The sequence below is a fragment of the Rattus norvegicus genome, chromosome 2 (genome assembly GCF_021556685.1).
Source record: "Rattus norvegicus strain SHRSP/BbbUtx chromosome 2, alternate assembly SHRSP_T2T, whole genome shotgun sequence".
Lineage (NCBI taxonomy): Eukaryota > Metazoa > Chordata > Mammalia > Rodentia > Muridae > Rattus > Rattus norvegicus.
Window position 1 is genome coordinate 233692287 of NC_141535.1, and position 14694 is coordinate 233706980.

Sequence of the window (14694 nt, forward strand, 5' to 3'; positions counted from 1 at the left end):
GACCGAAATAAAATATTTTTTGGGTGCTTATATTTAATTTTCATTTCTATGCTTTTGGATATTTCTAAGAAAAACTTCTTATTTAGCACATTCCTGAAAAGGAGCCAATGTTAACTACGCCAAATTGCAAGTTTCTTTTCTGAGTACTGTTGTCAGATCGTGTTCACCTCCTTACTTGGGTTTGGTGAAACTGCATATATCCAAAGACTGTGATAAGAGGGAACATTATTTGAAGATATTCTTTTTTTTTTCTGTTTGTTGATCAACTTGTTCACTTTTTTCCCCCTGAAGTTTTTTATTTTTATTAACTTGAGTATTTCTTATATACATTTCGAGTGTTATTCCCTTTCCCGGTATCACTAACCCTTGTACTAGCTATCCCCCTCCCACTGGAAAAATTATTTCTCCAGGTTCCAGCAAGGAAGTTGAAAAATACAACCTACCCCGACTCTGTATTCGTAAGTTTTTCCCAAAGAAGAAATGTTTTGTCTTCTACCCACCCACTGAGTGGAAAAGGCTTTCTCAGCTGGAGACACTGCAAGAAAATGAGATCGATTCTGAGTTTTTGCAGCAAGTAGCAGAATTCTGTTTATATGTCTTTAAGGAGTGCAAAGCCAAAACCCTTCCAGGAGGCATCATTGTCAATGGCCCACGTGAGTCCCTATCCTCCTCTTCAATTCATGTCAAGAGAAAGGGAGAGTTTCAGCTTTCAGAAGTGTGTGGGCTATGACTATTTGTGTTAAATTCTAGACAGGTTAAACTGTTCTACTACTTTTTAATTAGTCAAATTGATATGTGCACGCTTACTGGAAACTTATCTTAAGTAAGGTAAACCAAACTAAGTTCTTACAATGTTACACAAAGTTAGTTCAGCATCCAACCAACACATGTATTGTCATTAAATTTACAGAAAATCTAAATAAAATTAATTCACACTTCTAAGTGAAAGTTTTAGACTATACAGCCTTATTTCTTACATGGTTACTATAATGAAAATAGAGCCATTAATCTATTAGTTCACCTCAAAAAGCTGGATAAAGCAATACTGAGCCGGAATGAGACAAGAAGGAATAATGTTGATAAGGAAAATATTACTTTTCCATAGATATTTAATTAAAGCAGTTCCAGTGGATCAATATAGAGGACTTCACATGCAGTAGGGATGTCTTATTCTGTACATGTTGTAGCACCGACAGCTCCATGTTCAATAGACACAGGCCTGCCTTATCCTTGTATTAGAGGAGAGGGCTCTATTCCAGCAGCTTTCATCATATGCTCTCCGTTTGTAGGACTAGAAACCCTGGTGCTGACCTATCTGAGTGCCATCAGCAGCGGAGATCTCCCCTGCATGGAGAACGCGGTCCTGACTTTGGCCCAGATAGAGAACTCAGCAGCAGTGGAAAAGGCCATCACCCACTATGACCAACAGATGAGCCAGAGGGTACAGCTGCCCACAGAGACCCTCCAGGAGCTGCTGGACCTGCACAGGACCTGTGAGAGAGAGGCCATAGAAATCTTCCTCAGGGCCTCCTTTAAAGATGAAGACCATTCATTTCAAATGAAATTAGGGGTAATTTCCTCTGAAGTTTGTGTGGATCACTGTTATATAAGACAAAGGTCACATCAGGCTACAAAATGAGTGCTGATTTTGAAGGAAACTATCCTCTGCAGCATTTAAAATGGTGAAATGGATTCTTTAGATTCACAACAATAATAAAACCCAATTTCAAATTGTCAACCAAAGCTTGACATAATTTTGTAATACTCATATTTAATTTAAGTGCATACAATTAATACTTTAATCAAATTTTATAATATTGTTAAAAGATTAATTTATCGTGTTTGACGAAGAGAAATGAACTTGTGTTCTTAGTTCTCTTTACTCGGTTTGTTTCTTCATTCCACTAATAGCAGATGTCAGTCTAGTTAAAAGCACAGTTTGTACTTTAGGTTTGGTGTAAACTTCTGAGCATCATTTTTAGAAAAGGAATTTTATACAAAGGTCCTAACTCAAAGTGCTGGAGCATTCCTTACCTATGATCAAGATTTTGGGGAGGACCTTGGAGATATTCTGTAGCTTGCTAACATCCTTCTCTGGTTATTCCTTGCACATCCATTTCATACTCAGTCTCAGCTAGAAGAAAGGTGGAACGACTTCTGTAAACGCAATATGGAAGTGTCATCTAACCGTTGCTGGGCTTTGCTTCAAGATATCTTCAGACCTCTTGAAGAAAGTGTGAAGCAAGGCACTTTTTCTAAGCCAGGAGGTTATTACCTCTTTGTTCAGGAAACACAGAGGCTGAAGGAAAAGTACCAAGGACAACCAAAGAAGGGCTTACAGGTACCCAAGATGTTTATTGGCATGCTCGAGACCATTGCTAGCAAGCCTCTCTGTCCAAACATACAGAAAATGTCACTTCGTCATGAGATTGATGGCAATCTTTAAACTCTGAATTCTGGTTCTTCCATTTTTATACCTTTACCTCTTTGAACTGCTGTTTCCTTGAAGACTCTATGGCTCACCGTGATTTGCCAATGTAAGCCCACAAAAGTACTCAACTCAATGCCTTAGACTGAATTCACAGAATCACTATTTACCATTGTCAATCAGTAGGGACCTATATTTGGTAGGCTTGGATGACTTGCCCATTCCTGTGATAAGGAAACTTGGATGAGAGAGGGAAGGCTTGAGGAGGTGGGAACACACACAGTTAGATTTCCTACAACTAACTCTATGTTCTCTGAACTCTAAGGCTGATGAGGTTCTGCAGAAATATTTACAATCCAAGGAGGCTATTACTACTGCAATTTTACAGACAGATCAGAGTCTGACAGAAAAGGAAAAGGAGATTGAAGGTAAGAAGTGAACTAAAAGACAAAATGCTTACTAAATGTTGTAATAATAGAACTATTTTTTCTGTGTTAAAATAGTAACTTAAACTGAAACATGAATGATAAAGATGAGGTTTTTCTGACCAAAGTTCACACAGTCACTGCTGTTACAGTAACAACTGCCATAAGAGTAAATTGGCCTGGGATTGGTTTTTATAAGATAGTGATAACAATGAGGGATTATAGAGATGTCTCTGTGTTTAAAAGTCTTATTGCCTTCTAGGTGACCCTGATTTAATTCCCAATAACTGCCTAGTATTTTGCAACTAGCTGTAGACCCAATACCATGAGTGCTCACTTCTGGCCTAGACAGGCACCAGATATACACGTGGTGCACAGAATACATACATGCAAAACAGCCCTACACACAAAATGAGATAAAACAACATTAAAATTTAAATAATAATAACAAGAAACTAGAAGGAAAAAGGAGGAAATGCTGTCTTCTCCAGAAATGACTGCTGTGACAGAAGACCAAAGACAGGTGACACAGGTAAAACACAAGTATTCATCACAGTTCTAGAGAATAAGAATCCAGAGTCTAGTATAGTCAAGAGTGTTCTTTCTTGGTATGTTTTTTTTAAATATATTTTTTTCTTTTATTGGATATCTTTATTTACAATTCAAATGTTATTTCCTTTCACAGTTTCCTGGAAATAAGGCCTCTATCCCATGCCCTTCTTCTATAAGCCTGTTCTCCTCACCATAAACCACCCTTCCACACCCCCCAAAATTCCCCTACACTGCAGGGCTCAGCCTTGGCAGGACCAAGGGCTTCTCCTTCTATTGAAGCCCAACAAGGCCATCCTTTGCTACATATGCATCTGGAACCATGGGTCAGTCCATGTATAGTCTTTGGGTAGTCGTTTAGTCCCTGGAAGCTCTGGTTGGTTGGCACTGTTGCTTCAATGTGTTGCAAGTCCCTTCAGTTCTTTTAAGCCTTTCTCTAATTTCTCCAATGAGGGTCCTATTCTCAATTCAGTGGTTTGCTTCTAGGATTTGCCTCTGTATTGGACATGGTCTGGCTGTGTCTCTCATATGACATCTATATGTGGTTCCTGTCACTATGCACTTCTTAGCTTCAGTCATCTTACCTAGTTTTGGTTGCTGTATATATATGGGTCACATGTGGGGCAGGCACTGAATGGCCATTCCTTCAGTCTTTGCTCCAAACTTTACTTCCATATCCCCTTCTATGAATATTTTTGTTTCCCCTTTTTAGAAGGACTGAAGAATCTGCACTTTCGTCTTCCTTCTTGAGCTTCATGTGGTCAATGGATTGTATCTTGGGTAATTCCAGCTTGAGTGCTAATATCAATTTATCAGTTAGTGCATACCACGTGTGTTTCTCTGTGATTGGGTTACCTCACTATGATATTTTCTAGTTCAATCCATTCGCCTATACATTTTATGACATCATTGTTTTTGATACCTGAGTAGTACCCCATTGTGTAGATGTACCACATTTTCTGTATCTATTCCTCTGTTGAAGCATATCTCACTTCTCAGATTCTGGCTATTATAAACAAGGTATGTGTCTTTGGTGTATGTTGGAGCATCATTTGGGTATATGCCCAGGAAATGTATTGCTCAGTTCTCAGGTAGTGCAATGTCCTATTTTCTGAGGAACCTCCAGACTGATTTCCAGAGTGATTTTACCATTTTGCAATCCCCAAACAATGGAGGAGTGTTCCTCTTTGTCCATATCCTCAACAGCATCTGTTGTCAACTGAGTTTTTGATCTTAGCCATTCTGACTGGTGTGAGGTGGTACCTTAGGATTGTTTAGATTTGCATTTCCCTGATGACTAAGGATGTTGAGAATTTCTTCAGTTACTTCTCAGCCATTCAATATTCCTCAGCTGAGAATTCTTTGTTTAGCTCTGTACCACATTTTTAATAGGGTTATTTGGCTCTCTGGAGTTTAATTTCTTTAGTTCTTTGTGTATATTGGCTATTAACTCTCTTTCAGATATAGGATTGGTAAAGACTTTTCCCAATCTGTTGTTTGCCATTTGGTCCTAATGACAGTGTCTTTTGCCTTACATAAGCTTTGCAGTTTTATGAGGTCCCGTTTGTTGATTCTGGATCTCAGAGCATAAGTCATTGGTGTTTTGTTCACAAAAATTTCCCCAGTGTCCATTTGTTCGAGGCCCCACTTTTTCTTCTATTAGTTTGAGTGCATCTTGTTTCATGTGGAGGTCCTTGTTCCACTTGGATTTGAGCTTTGTACATGGAGATAAATATGGGTCAATTTGCATTCTTCTACATGATGACCTCCAGTTGAACCAACTTATTTGTATCTTGACTATCTTCTCATTGCATCCTCATATGGTGGAAAGATTGAACACTGGTATTCTCATCTTCTTCTAAAACAGAAATAAGTTCACATGGGGCTCCATCATTGCCTTCCCACCTAAATTGCCTCCCCAGAATCACACCTAGCTACATCATCAGACTTTACCTGCAGCTTCAACCTGTGAGTCCATAGAGAGCACCAGCATTCAGTACCTTCACATTCCAGACCTTAGTAAAAATCCTTTCTCCTTGTTCTCAGTGGAACGGAAGAAAGCTGAATCTGCACAGGCTGCTGCAAAGCTGTTAGAGGAAACACAGAAGAAAAATGAGAAGCTGATCGAACAGAAAGAAAGAAGTTATCAGGAGCACATGAAACAGTTGACTGAGAAAATGGAGAATGACAGAATCCAATTAAAAGCAGAGCAAGAGCGGATATTATCTCTGAAACTTCAGGTAATCTGTTATTTTTGTCTTCCAGAATCTTTAACTAAAACCACTCCACAGAGGTTAGACAATCACATAATATAAGGAATTCTTCAGCACATATTCTGTAGCAGCTCCTTCAAACTCACCAACCACTATATACTGATCCAAAGCTACTTACTTGCACAAAAATGTCCTGTGAATCAAAAATTCCTGAATCACTACAAACAACAGCTACCCTCAGGCAGGCCTTATCCATGTATTTTACAAGCTATATATTGTTCTTTAAGATCCATTTCAAATTTCCATTTAAAACTATTGGAACTACCTGGGCAGTAGTGGTGTATACCTTTCATACCATTACTTGGGAGACAGAGGCAGGTGGATCTCTGAATTCAAAGCCAGCCAGAGCTACACAGAAAATCCTGTCTCAGAAACCAAAACCAAAACCAAAACCAAAACCAAAAATTCAAATAAACCAAAATTACAACAAAACCTGTTTGGGCAATCTAAATATTTAACTTTCCACATTTCAAAAGAGGTCACATGTTCACTGGCACAAGAGGCCCCATGGAAACCCCTAATCATCACAGGCTTTTGCCAAAGCTGGTGCCTAACCAGAAGCTTCACTCCTATGGAATAACATTCATGGTACTGGAAAGTCCTCTGCAGAGTACAAAGGAGAAAGGCAATCATAATATCACCCAGCTACTAGCCCTGTGACCTACAGCAATGAGTTACTTGTAAAATACACATGCTATGGCAATAACCTACCACTTTTTGATTAGTCTCAAAGCCCACTCCTGACCCTGCTAAAGTGGCCAAGAACTAAGACTAGTTAGGTCATGGGACTAGGGTCATGGGACTAGAATTTTGCTAAGGGAACCTATGAATAAAATGACTCCTAATGACACACTGCTAGACTCCTAGATCAATTCCTTTTCCAGCCCACATCAGAGAAACTTTTGCTTACAGTGGTTGGTAATTAACATAGGTACCCACAAGTTAAAAATGTCACTGAGAGTCTTTCAGAGAATGAGAGACTTTGGAAAGCTCAGCCCTAACTGGTCTTCTATATAAAACCCTCAAAACCCTCATAGCACAGAGCTCTACACAGAAGAAAGGACAGATGGATTATAAGAGTCAAAAGTCGTGGATAACTCCTAGAAAGCAGCATTTTTCAGGCAGAACATGACTGAGGCACCTATGAGACTCTGGCAGAGTTCACAAGACTTGTAAAGCTCAAGATAGACAGGGTCCAAGGATTGAGAGGGAGAATTGGACACAGCCTGTTTTTGACACACATTGTACAGCTCTGGAAGCACATAGAGTAGAAAGACCCATGATGAACTGACACACATTCAGGCTTGCAATACCTTCCTGTTCACAGTCTCCTTTCCACGTATGATTTGAGTCAAAATGTGAGTTCTGAAATGTACTGAAGGCTGCATCAGTCCTTCAGGTTCTCACCTGCTGTCTCTGACTCTACATATGACAAATGGAAGCTAATACAAAATTCCCTAAAGACACATTATCATTTATTCTGAGAGTCATAGACTTAAATTTCTATTATTCTTGTATATAGTTGCCTGTCAGTGATTGTAGAACTATAATTTTGAGACCCTCATGGATGTCTGTGGTGCTCAGGACCCTTACTTTTTAGTCAATTATGATAAAACCTATATATCCTGTGATGGACAATTTAAAATATGTTTACCTACAGTTCATAGAGTTATAGTCTAAATACCTGGGACAGAAGGGCAAGTGTGTGTGAAGAAAACTAAACAACTATACTATATAATTGCCAATTGATAGAGAAGTTGCCTAGATTTAGGTATAATGAGCAAACTCTCTGTGGATCCACAAATCCCAGGATATAATTCAATATCAAATCCTTTATGGAGATTATAGCAATATACTACCTTTGACCAAATAAAAAGGTACTAGGACTTGTAATGAAGGCTGATAACTCAAGAGAGGGGTGGATACTGAGACTGAAGAACAAAATTTAACAATAAATACTGAAATGTCTTATGAATTATTGAATTATTTCAAAAGCACTAATTAGGAAATTCTTTGGTAAATTTTATATTTTTGTTCCTTTAATTTAACATTCAATATTCCCTTTCCCTATTAGGAGCAGAAGCAGCTACTTCAGGAGGGGTTCCGAGAAGAAAGCAGAAAGCTTCAAGAAGAGATGAAGAATGTGGAGAAGAGATACAAAGAAACAAGTATTATCTTCTGCATGATAAATAAAATATAAAAATACCTAGAGCAGGGCTGGTAAGAGGATTTACAAGGTAAAAGTAACAACTTATAAAGCTTTTAGCCCTTAGTTCGATCATCAGAACCTATGTAAGGTAGAAAGAGAAAATGGATGCCACAGAGTTCTCTTCTAATCTCCACACAAGCACAGTGGTACATGTGTGCCTTGAATCTTTGCATACAACATATACATGCAATAATAATAGAATTGAACACGTAGGGCAGGAGTTTACATTAGGATACTATCTAATCAGGGAACAAGCTAATGATGAACTTGGAGCATATGCCAACTCCCTTTGATTCATATTTGAAATCGTGGCATTTATAACATCTCTGAGCCAAGAGTCATGGCATTTATACCATCACTGTGACACAGTAGTGGCATTTATACCATTGTTGACCTACAAGCTGGCAGAATGGAATTACCTGGAAAAAAACATTTTCCCATCTTAAGTTCTTCATTTCATTTTTAACTGTATTTATAAATTAGTATAACCTTTACTGATTTCTATATTTGAAAGGTCTATACTTTTGGCTAGAGATGTCATAAATTATCTAATTAATGTGAATGTGAGGAGAAAGAGAGATATCAGGAATGTTCTGAGAGTTTTTTCTCCATCTGTGAATACTTAATACTGCATTCTCTTCAACTCAGCACTCTCAATCCCTTTTCATGTGCACTAAAGAGTAAACCAATTCTTTAGATATTGTTATGTTTTTTTTAGTCAACAACAACAGATCACAAGAGTGTAAGTGAGTGACTGATGTTCAAGTAACAAGTGTTAGAAAAATGTTGACACATAGAGACGGAATTTAGTGAAAGCCATACAAATGCATGCACACACACACACACACACACACACACACACACACACACAATCCAACTATCTCTTTAAAGCTTGTTAGTAATTAGTGGATATCCTCAAATTTAAGCCTATTAGGAAGAAGAAAATCCAAATCATGTGTTGGCAAGATACATCAGAATCTTCATGCTCTTTCCAAAGGAAATGCTAGTATCACAAAACTTCATGTATCCAGAGGCAAACTACCAAACAGATGTTAACAGAAGGAGACCACATGGCAATCTTATAATTTTTTTCTTTTCCTCTACAGTGGATCATATGAAAGCTGAATCTTCCAAGACTAAAGAAGAAATGCAAAGGAAGTATGAGCAGATGTTGGAAAAAGATAGGAATCACCAGGAACATACACTACATATGATAGAAAAGATGGAGAGGGACAGAGCACAGTTAGTAGCAGAGCAAGAGAAGACAATGACTCTTATCCTTCAGGTATTCCATTGTGCCATCCCAACCCACTAGCAGTGATAAAAGACACCGATTAGAGGTTAGTCCAGTTGGTCTAGGTGAAGTTTTGCAGTCAGGAACTCTAGTACAATTTTGTAATTTTTGTGTCTGTATCACAGCAAACGTACAAAATTATTAAAGGCTTCTTACTGACTGACTGTCTCCAGGGAGCTTGCATTATTCTCTCACTCACTATAGAGTAGCTGATAGTCACTAAGCCTTGTGCAAAAAGCCTTCAATGCATTGCATATTTTAACATATCAAATGATACGGAATTGGTTACCTTTTCTAAAAGGAAAAATTCTGGTTGCAGATGAGACAAGGAATACCTAGTATGTATGGCCTGCTTGTGGAATCAATAGCAATTTTGTCTTTGTTGAGCTACATAGGGCAAAGGAGCTCCTCACTTTTTTACCCTAACTGCTTTCTGGGCTTGCTCTAAATCTAAAGATTCTGTATGTTGGCCCAAAAGTGCAATCTGGGCAACTGTAGTCTTGATTTCCTCAATTTTATTTTCTTCTGAATAATACTCCCATCAGAATTTCATTATCTAATTATACCTGCATCTGAACAGCATGGAGAAATCCACCCAAGTGACCATCATTCTGAAATTAATACCCACACTAGAGAATGGGGAGAAAAGAAGTGTGATAATTACATACAATTGTTTTATCTGTTACATCGAACATCCCAAAGCTGAACTCTACATTAGCAATAATTCAGGGACTCCAAGAGCTCTTACAAAAACTGTTCAGAAGTGCTTGGGAAAAATTCCAAACACAGGAGCCTCAAGAGAAAGTAACATGCTGTAAGAAAAGACAGGAGCCTAGCTTAAACAAGCATTTCAAGTCTGAATAGGATATTAATTTGAGAAATGAAGAGAATATTGCTAGATAATTCTGAAAGAATTTCTGTGAGACCATTTTATGATATGCCTTTTTATCCATTGTCTTCTTCCTTAGGAGAGAGAACTACAGCTCAGGAATGAACTCGCTGAAGAGAGAAGAAAGCATGAGAAAGAGATTCAGGATATAGTGGCTGAAAACAGACAAATAATCTTGAAATGTATTAGACTTTAAACTTGTACAATCAATATACCCCCACACTGTCACCAGGACTCAAGTATAACCATCAACTCCTAAAGAGCAATCAATAGCAATGAACATGAACTTATCATTCTTGCACATACACTGGTCCATAGACATTGCAAGAATGAAAGATAGTGTATAAAGGACAAGAGCTGTTACTAAGGCAATTTATTGATTTTCATTATGAATGCTGTAGCTTCTCTCCTGTTTTTACTGCTGTTGGTTTTAAGGATGGTTAAATGCATACTATATGTAAATCCCTTACATTTGCTCTAGAGTAAATATAAATTTTATAATAATACATATTTAAAATAAGGAGCTATTATATAGTCTTATTTAGGTACACATTTCTTTCCTCTTTCACACATACATTATTTTTTTAGTTTTCTTTTATTGGATATTTTTATTTACATTTCAAATGTTATTCCCTTTCCTGAATTCCTGGACATAAGCCCTCTATCCCATCCCCCTCCTCTTTTTCTATAAGCATGTTCCCGTCACTTCACGTCCCCCTGGACATTACCCTACACTGGGGCGTCCAACCTTTGCAGGACTAAGGGCTTCTCCTTCTATTGGTGGCCAACAAGGCCATCCTCTGGTACATGTGTAGCTGGAGCCATGGTTCAGTCCATGTATAGTCTTTGGGTAGTGGTTTAGTCCCTGGAAGCTCTGGTTGAGTGGCACTGTTATTCTTATGGTGCCGCAAGCCCCTTCAGCTCTTTCAATCCTTTCTCTAATTCCTCCAATGGAGGTCCCCTTCTCAGTTCAGCAATTTGCTTCTAGAATTTGCCTCTGTATTTGACATGCTCTGGTATATATTTTGACTTCTTCCTTTCTAATCTGTATCCCTTTGACCTCCTTTTGTTGTCTGGTTGCTGTGACTAGGACTTCAAGTACTATATTGAATAAGTAGAGAGGGACTGGGCCACCTTGTCTAGTCCCTGATTTTAGTGGAATTGCTTCAAGTTTCTCTCCATCTAGTTTAATGTTAGCTACTGGTTTGCTGTATATTGCTTTTACTATGTTTATGCCCAAATTTCTGATCTTTCCAGGACTTTTAATATGAAGGGCTGTTGAATTTTGTCAATTTCTTTCTTAGCATCTAATGAAATGATCATGTGGGTTTTTTTTTCTTTGAGATTGTTTATATAGTGGATTACGTTGATGGACTTCTATATATTGAAACATCTCTGCATCCCTGGGATTGAAGCCTACTTGATCATGACAATGATCATTTTGATGTGTTCTTGGATTCATTTTGCAAGAATGTTATTGAGTATTTTTGCATCGATATTAATATGGGAAATTGGTCTGAAGTTGTCATTCTTGGTTTGGTCTTTGTGTGGTTTAGGTATAAGTGTAACTGTGGCTTCATAGAAGGAATTTGGTAGTGCTCTGTTTCTATTTTGTGGAATACTTTGGATAGTTTTGGTGTGAAGCCTTCTATGAAGTTCTGATAGAATTCTATACTAAACCCATCTGGTCCTGGGTATTTTTTGGTTGGAAGACTTTTTTTTAAATTCTTTTTTTATTAATGTTTTTATTAACGTAAGTATTTCTTATTTACATTTTTTTACTTTTTTTTTATTAACTTGAGTATTTCTTATATACATTACGAGTGTTATTCCCTTTCCCGGTTTCTGGGCAAACATCCCCCTCCCCCCTCCCCTTCCTTATGGGTGTTCCCCTCCCCACCCTCCCCCCATTGCCACCTTCCCCCCAACAGTCTAGTTCACTGGGGGTTCAGTCTTAGCAGGACCCTTGGCTTCCCCTTCCACCAGTGCTCTTACTAGGATATTCATTGCTACCTATGAGGTCAGAGTCCAAGGTCAGTCCATGTATAGTCTTTAGGTAGTGGCTTAGTCCCTGGAAGCTCTGGTTGCTTGGTATTGTTGTACATATGGGGTCTCGAACCCCTTCAAGCTCTTCCAGTTCTTTCTCTGATTCCTTTAACGGGGGTCCTATTCTCAGTTCAGTGGTTTGCTGCTGGCATTCGCCTCTGTATTTGCTGTATTCTGGCTGTGTCTCTCAGGAGCAATCTACATCTGGCTCCTGTCAGCCTGCACTTCTTTGCTTCATCCATCTTGTCTAATTGGGTGGCTGTATATGTATGGGCCACATGTGGGGCAGGCTCTGAAGGTGTTCCTTCAGTCTCTGTTTTAATCTTTGCCTCTCTATTCCCTGCCAAGGGTATTCTTGTTCCCCTTTTAAAGGAGTGAAGCATTTACATTTTGATCATCCGTCTTGAGTTTCATTTGTTCTAGGCATCTAGGGTAATTCAAGCATTTGGGCTAATAGGCACTTATCAATGAGTGCATACCATGTGTGTCTTTTTGTGATTGGGTTAGCTCACTCAGGATGATATTTTCCAGTTCCAACCATTTGCTTACGAATTTCATAAAGTCATTGTTTTTGATAGCTGAGTAATATTCCATTGTGTAGATGTACCACATTTTCTGTATCCATTCCTCTGTTGAAGGGCATCTGGGTTCTTTCCAGCTTCTGGCTATTATAAATAAGGCTGCGATGAACATAGTGGAGCACGTGTCTTTTTTATGTGTTGGGGCATCTTTTGGGTATATGCCCAAGAGAGGTATAGCTGGATCCTCAGGCAGTTCAATGTCCAATTTTCTGAGGAACCTCCAGACTGATTTCCAGAATGGTTGTATCAGTCTGCAACCCCACCAACAATGGAGGAGTTTTCCTCTTTCTTCACATCCTCTCCAGCATCTGCTGTCACCTGAGTTTTTGATCTTAGCCATTCTCACTGGTGTGAGGTGAAATCTCAGGGTTGTTTTGATTTGCATTTATTTCCCTTATGACTAAAGATGTTGAACATTTCTTTAGGTGTTTCTCAGCCATTTGGCATTCCTCAGCTATGAATTCTTTGTTTAGCTCTGAACCCCATTTTTTAATTTTTTTTAAAGATTTATTTATTGTATATAACTACACTGTTGTTCTCTTCAGACACACCAGAAGAGGGCATCAAATCCCATTACAGATGGTTGTGAGCCACCATGTGGTTGCTGGGATTTGAACTCAGGACCTCTGGAAGAGCAGTCGGTGCTCTTAACCACTGAGCCATCTCTCCAGCCCCTGAACCCCATTTTTTAATAGGGTTATTTGTCTCCGTGCGGTCTAACTTCTTGAGTTCTTTGTATATTTTGGATATAAGGCCTCTATCTGTTGTAGGATTGGTAAAGATCTTTTCCCAATCTGTTGGTTGCCGTTTTGTCCTAACCACAGTGTCCTTTGCCTTACAGAAGCTTTGCAGTTTTATGAGATCCCATTTGTCGATTCTTGATCTTAGAGCATAAGCCATTAGTGTTTTGTTCAGGAAATTTTTTCCAGTGCACATGTGTTCCAGATGCTTCCCTAGTTTTTCTTCTATTAGTTTGAGTGTGTCTGGATTGATGTGGAGGTCCTTGATCCACTTGGACTTAAGCTTTGTACAGGGTGATAAGCATGGATCGATCTGCATTCTTCTACATGTTGACCTCCAGTTGAACCAGCACCATTTGCTGAAAATGCTATCTTTTTTCCATTGGATGGTTTTGGCTCCTTTGTCAAAAATCAAGTACCCATAGGTGTGTGGGTTCATTTCTGGGTCTTCAATTCTGTTCCATTGGTCTATCTGTCTGTCTCTGTACCAATACCATGCAGTTTTTATCACTATTGCTCTGTAATACTGCTTGAGTTCAGGGATAGTGATTCCCCCTGAAGTCCTTTTATTGTTGAGGATACTTTTAGCTATCCTGGGTTTTTTGTTATTCCAGATGAATTTGCAAATTGTTCTGTCTAACTCTTTGAAGAATTGGATTGGTATTTTGATGGGGATTGCATTGAATCTGTAGATCGCTTTTGGTAAAATGGCATTTTTACTATATTAATCCTGCCAATCCATGAGCATGGAAGATCTTTCCATCTTCTGAGGTCTTCTTCAATTTCTTTCTTCAGTGTCTTGAAGTTCTTATTGTACAGATCTTTTACTTGCTTGGTTAAAGTCACACCAAGGTACTTTATATTATTTGGGTCTATTATGAAGTGTGTCGTTTCCCTAATTTCTTTCTCGGCTTGTTTCTCTTTTGTGTAGAGGAAGGCTACTGATTTATTTGAGTTAATTTTATACCCAGCCACTTTGCTGAAGTTGTTTATCAGCTTTAGTAGTTCTCTGGTGGAACTTTTGGGATCACTTAAATATACTATCATATCATCTGCAAATAGTGATATTTTTGACTTCTTCTTTTCCGATCTGTATCCCTTTGACCTCCTTTTGTTGTCTGATTGCTCTGGCTAGAACTTCAAGAACTATATTGAATAAGTAGGGAGAGAGTGGGCAGCTTTGTCTAGTCCCTGATTTTAGTGGGATTGCTTCAAGTTTCTCTCCATTTAGTGTAATGTTAGCAACTGGTTTGGTGTATA

The 14694-nt window shown here is 38.5% G+C and overlaps 1 protein-coding gene across 1 annotated transcript in view; it reads left to right on the top strand.

The window, feature by feature from the left end:
* Window positions 1-14694, top strand: part of Gbp1 (guanylate binding protein 1) — a 34831-nt gene that overhangs the window by 12943 nt on the left and 7194 nt on the right. The window contains 8 exon segments of the mRNA NM_001433102.1: window positions 411-653; window positions 1290-1570; window positions 2129-2341; window positions 2754-2856; window positions 5449-5642; window positions 7750-7843; window positions 8991-9169; window positions 10147-10249. Of these exon segments, the coding sequence (NP_001420031.1) occupies window positions 411-653; window positions 1290-1570; window positions 2129-2341; window positions 2754-2856; window positions 5449-5642; window positions 7750-7843; window positions 8991-9169; window positions 10147-10249 (1410 nt within the window).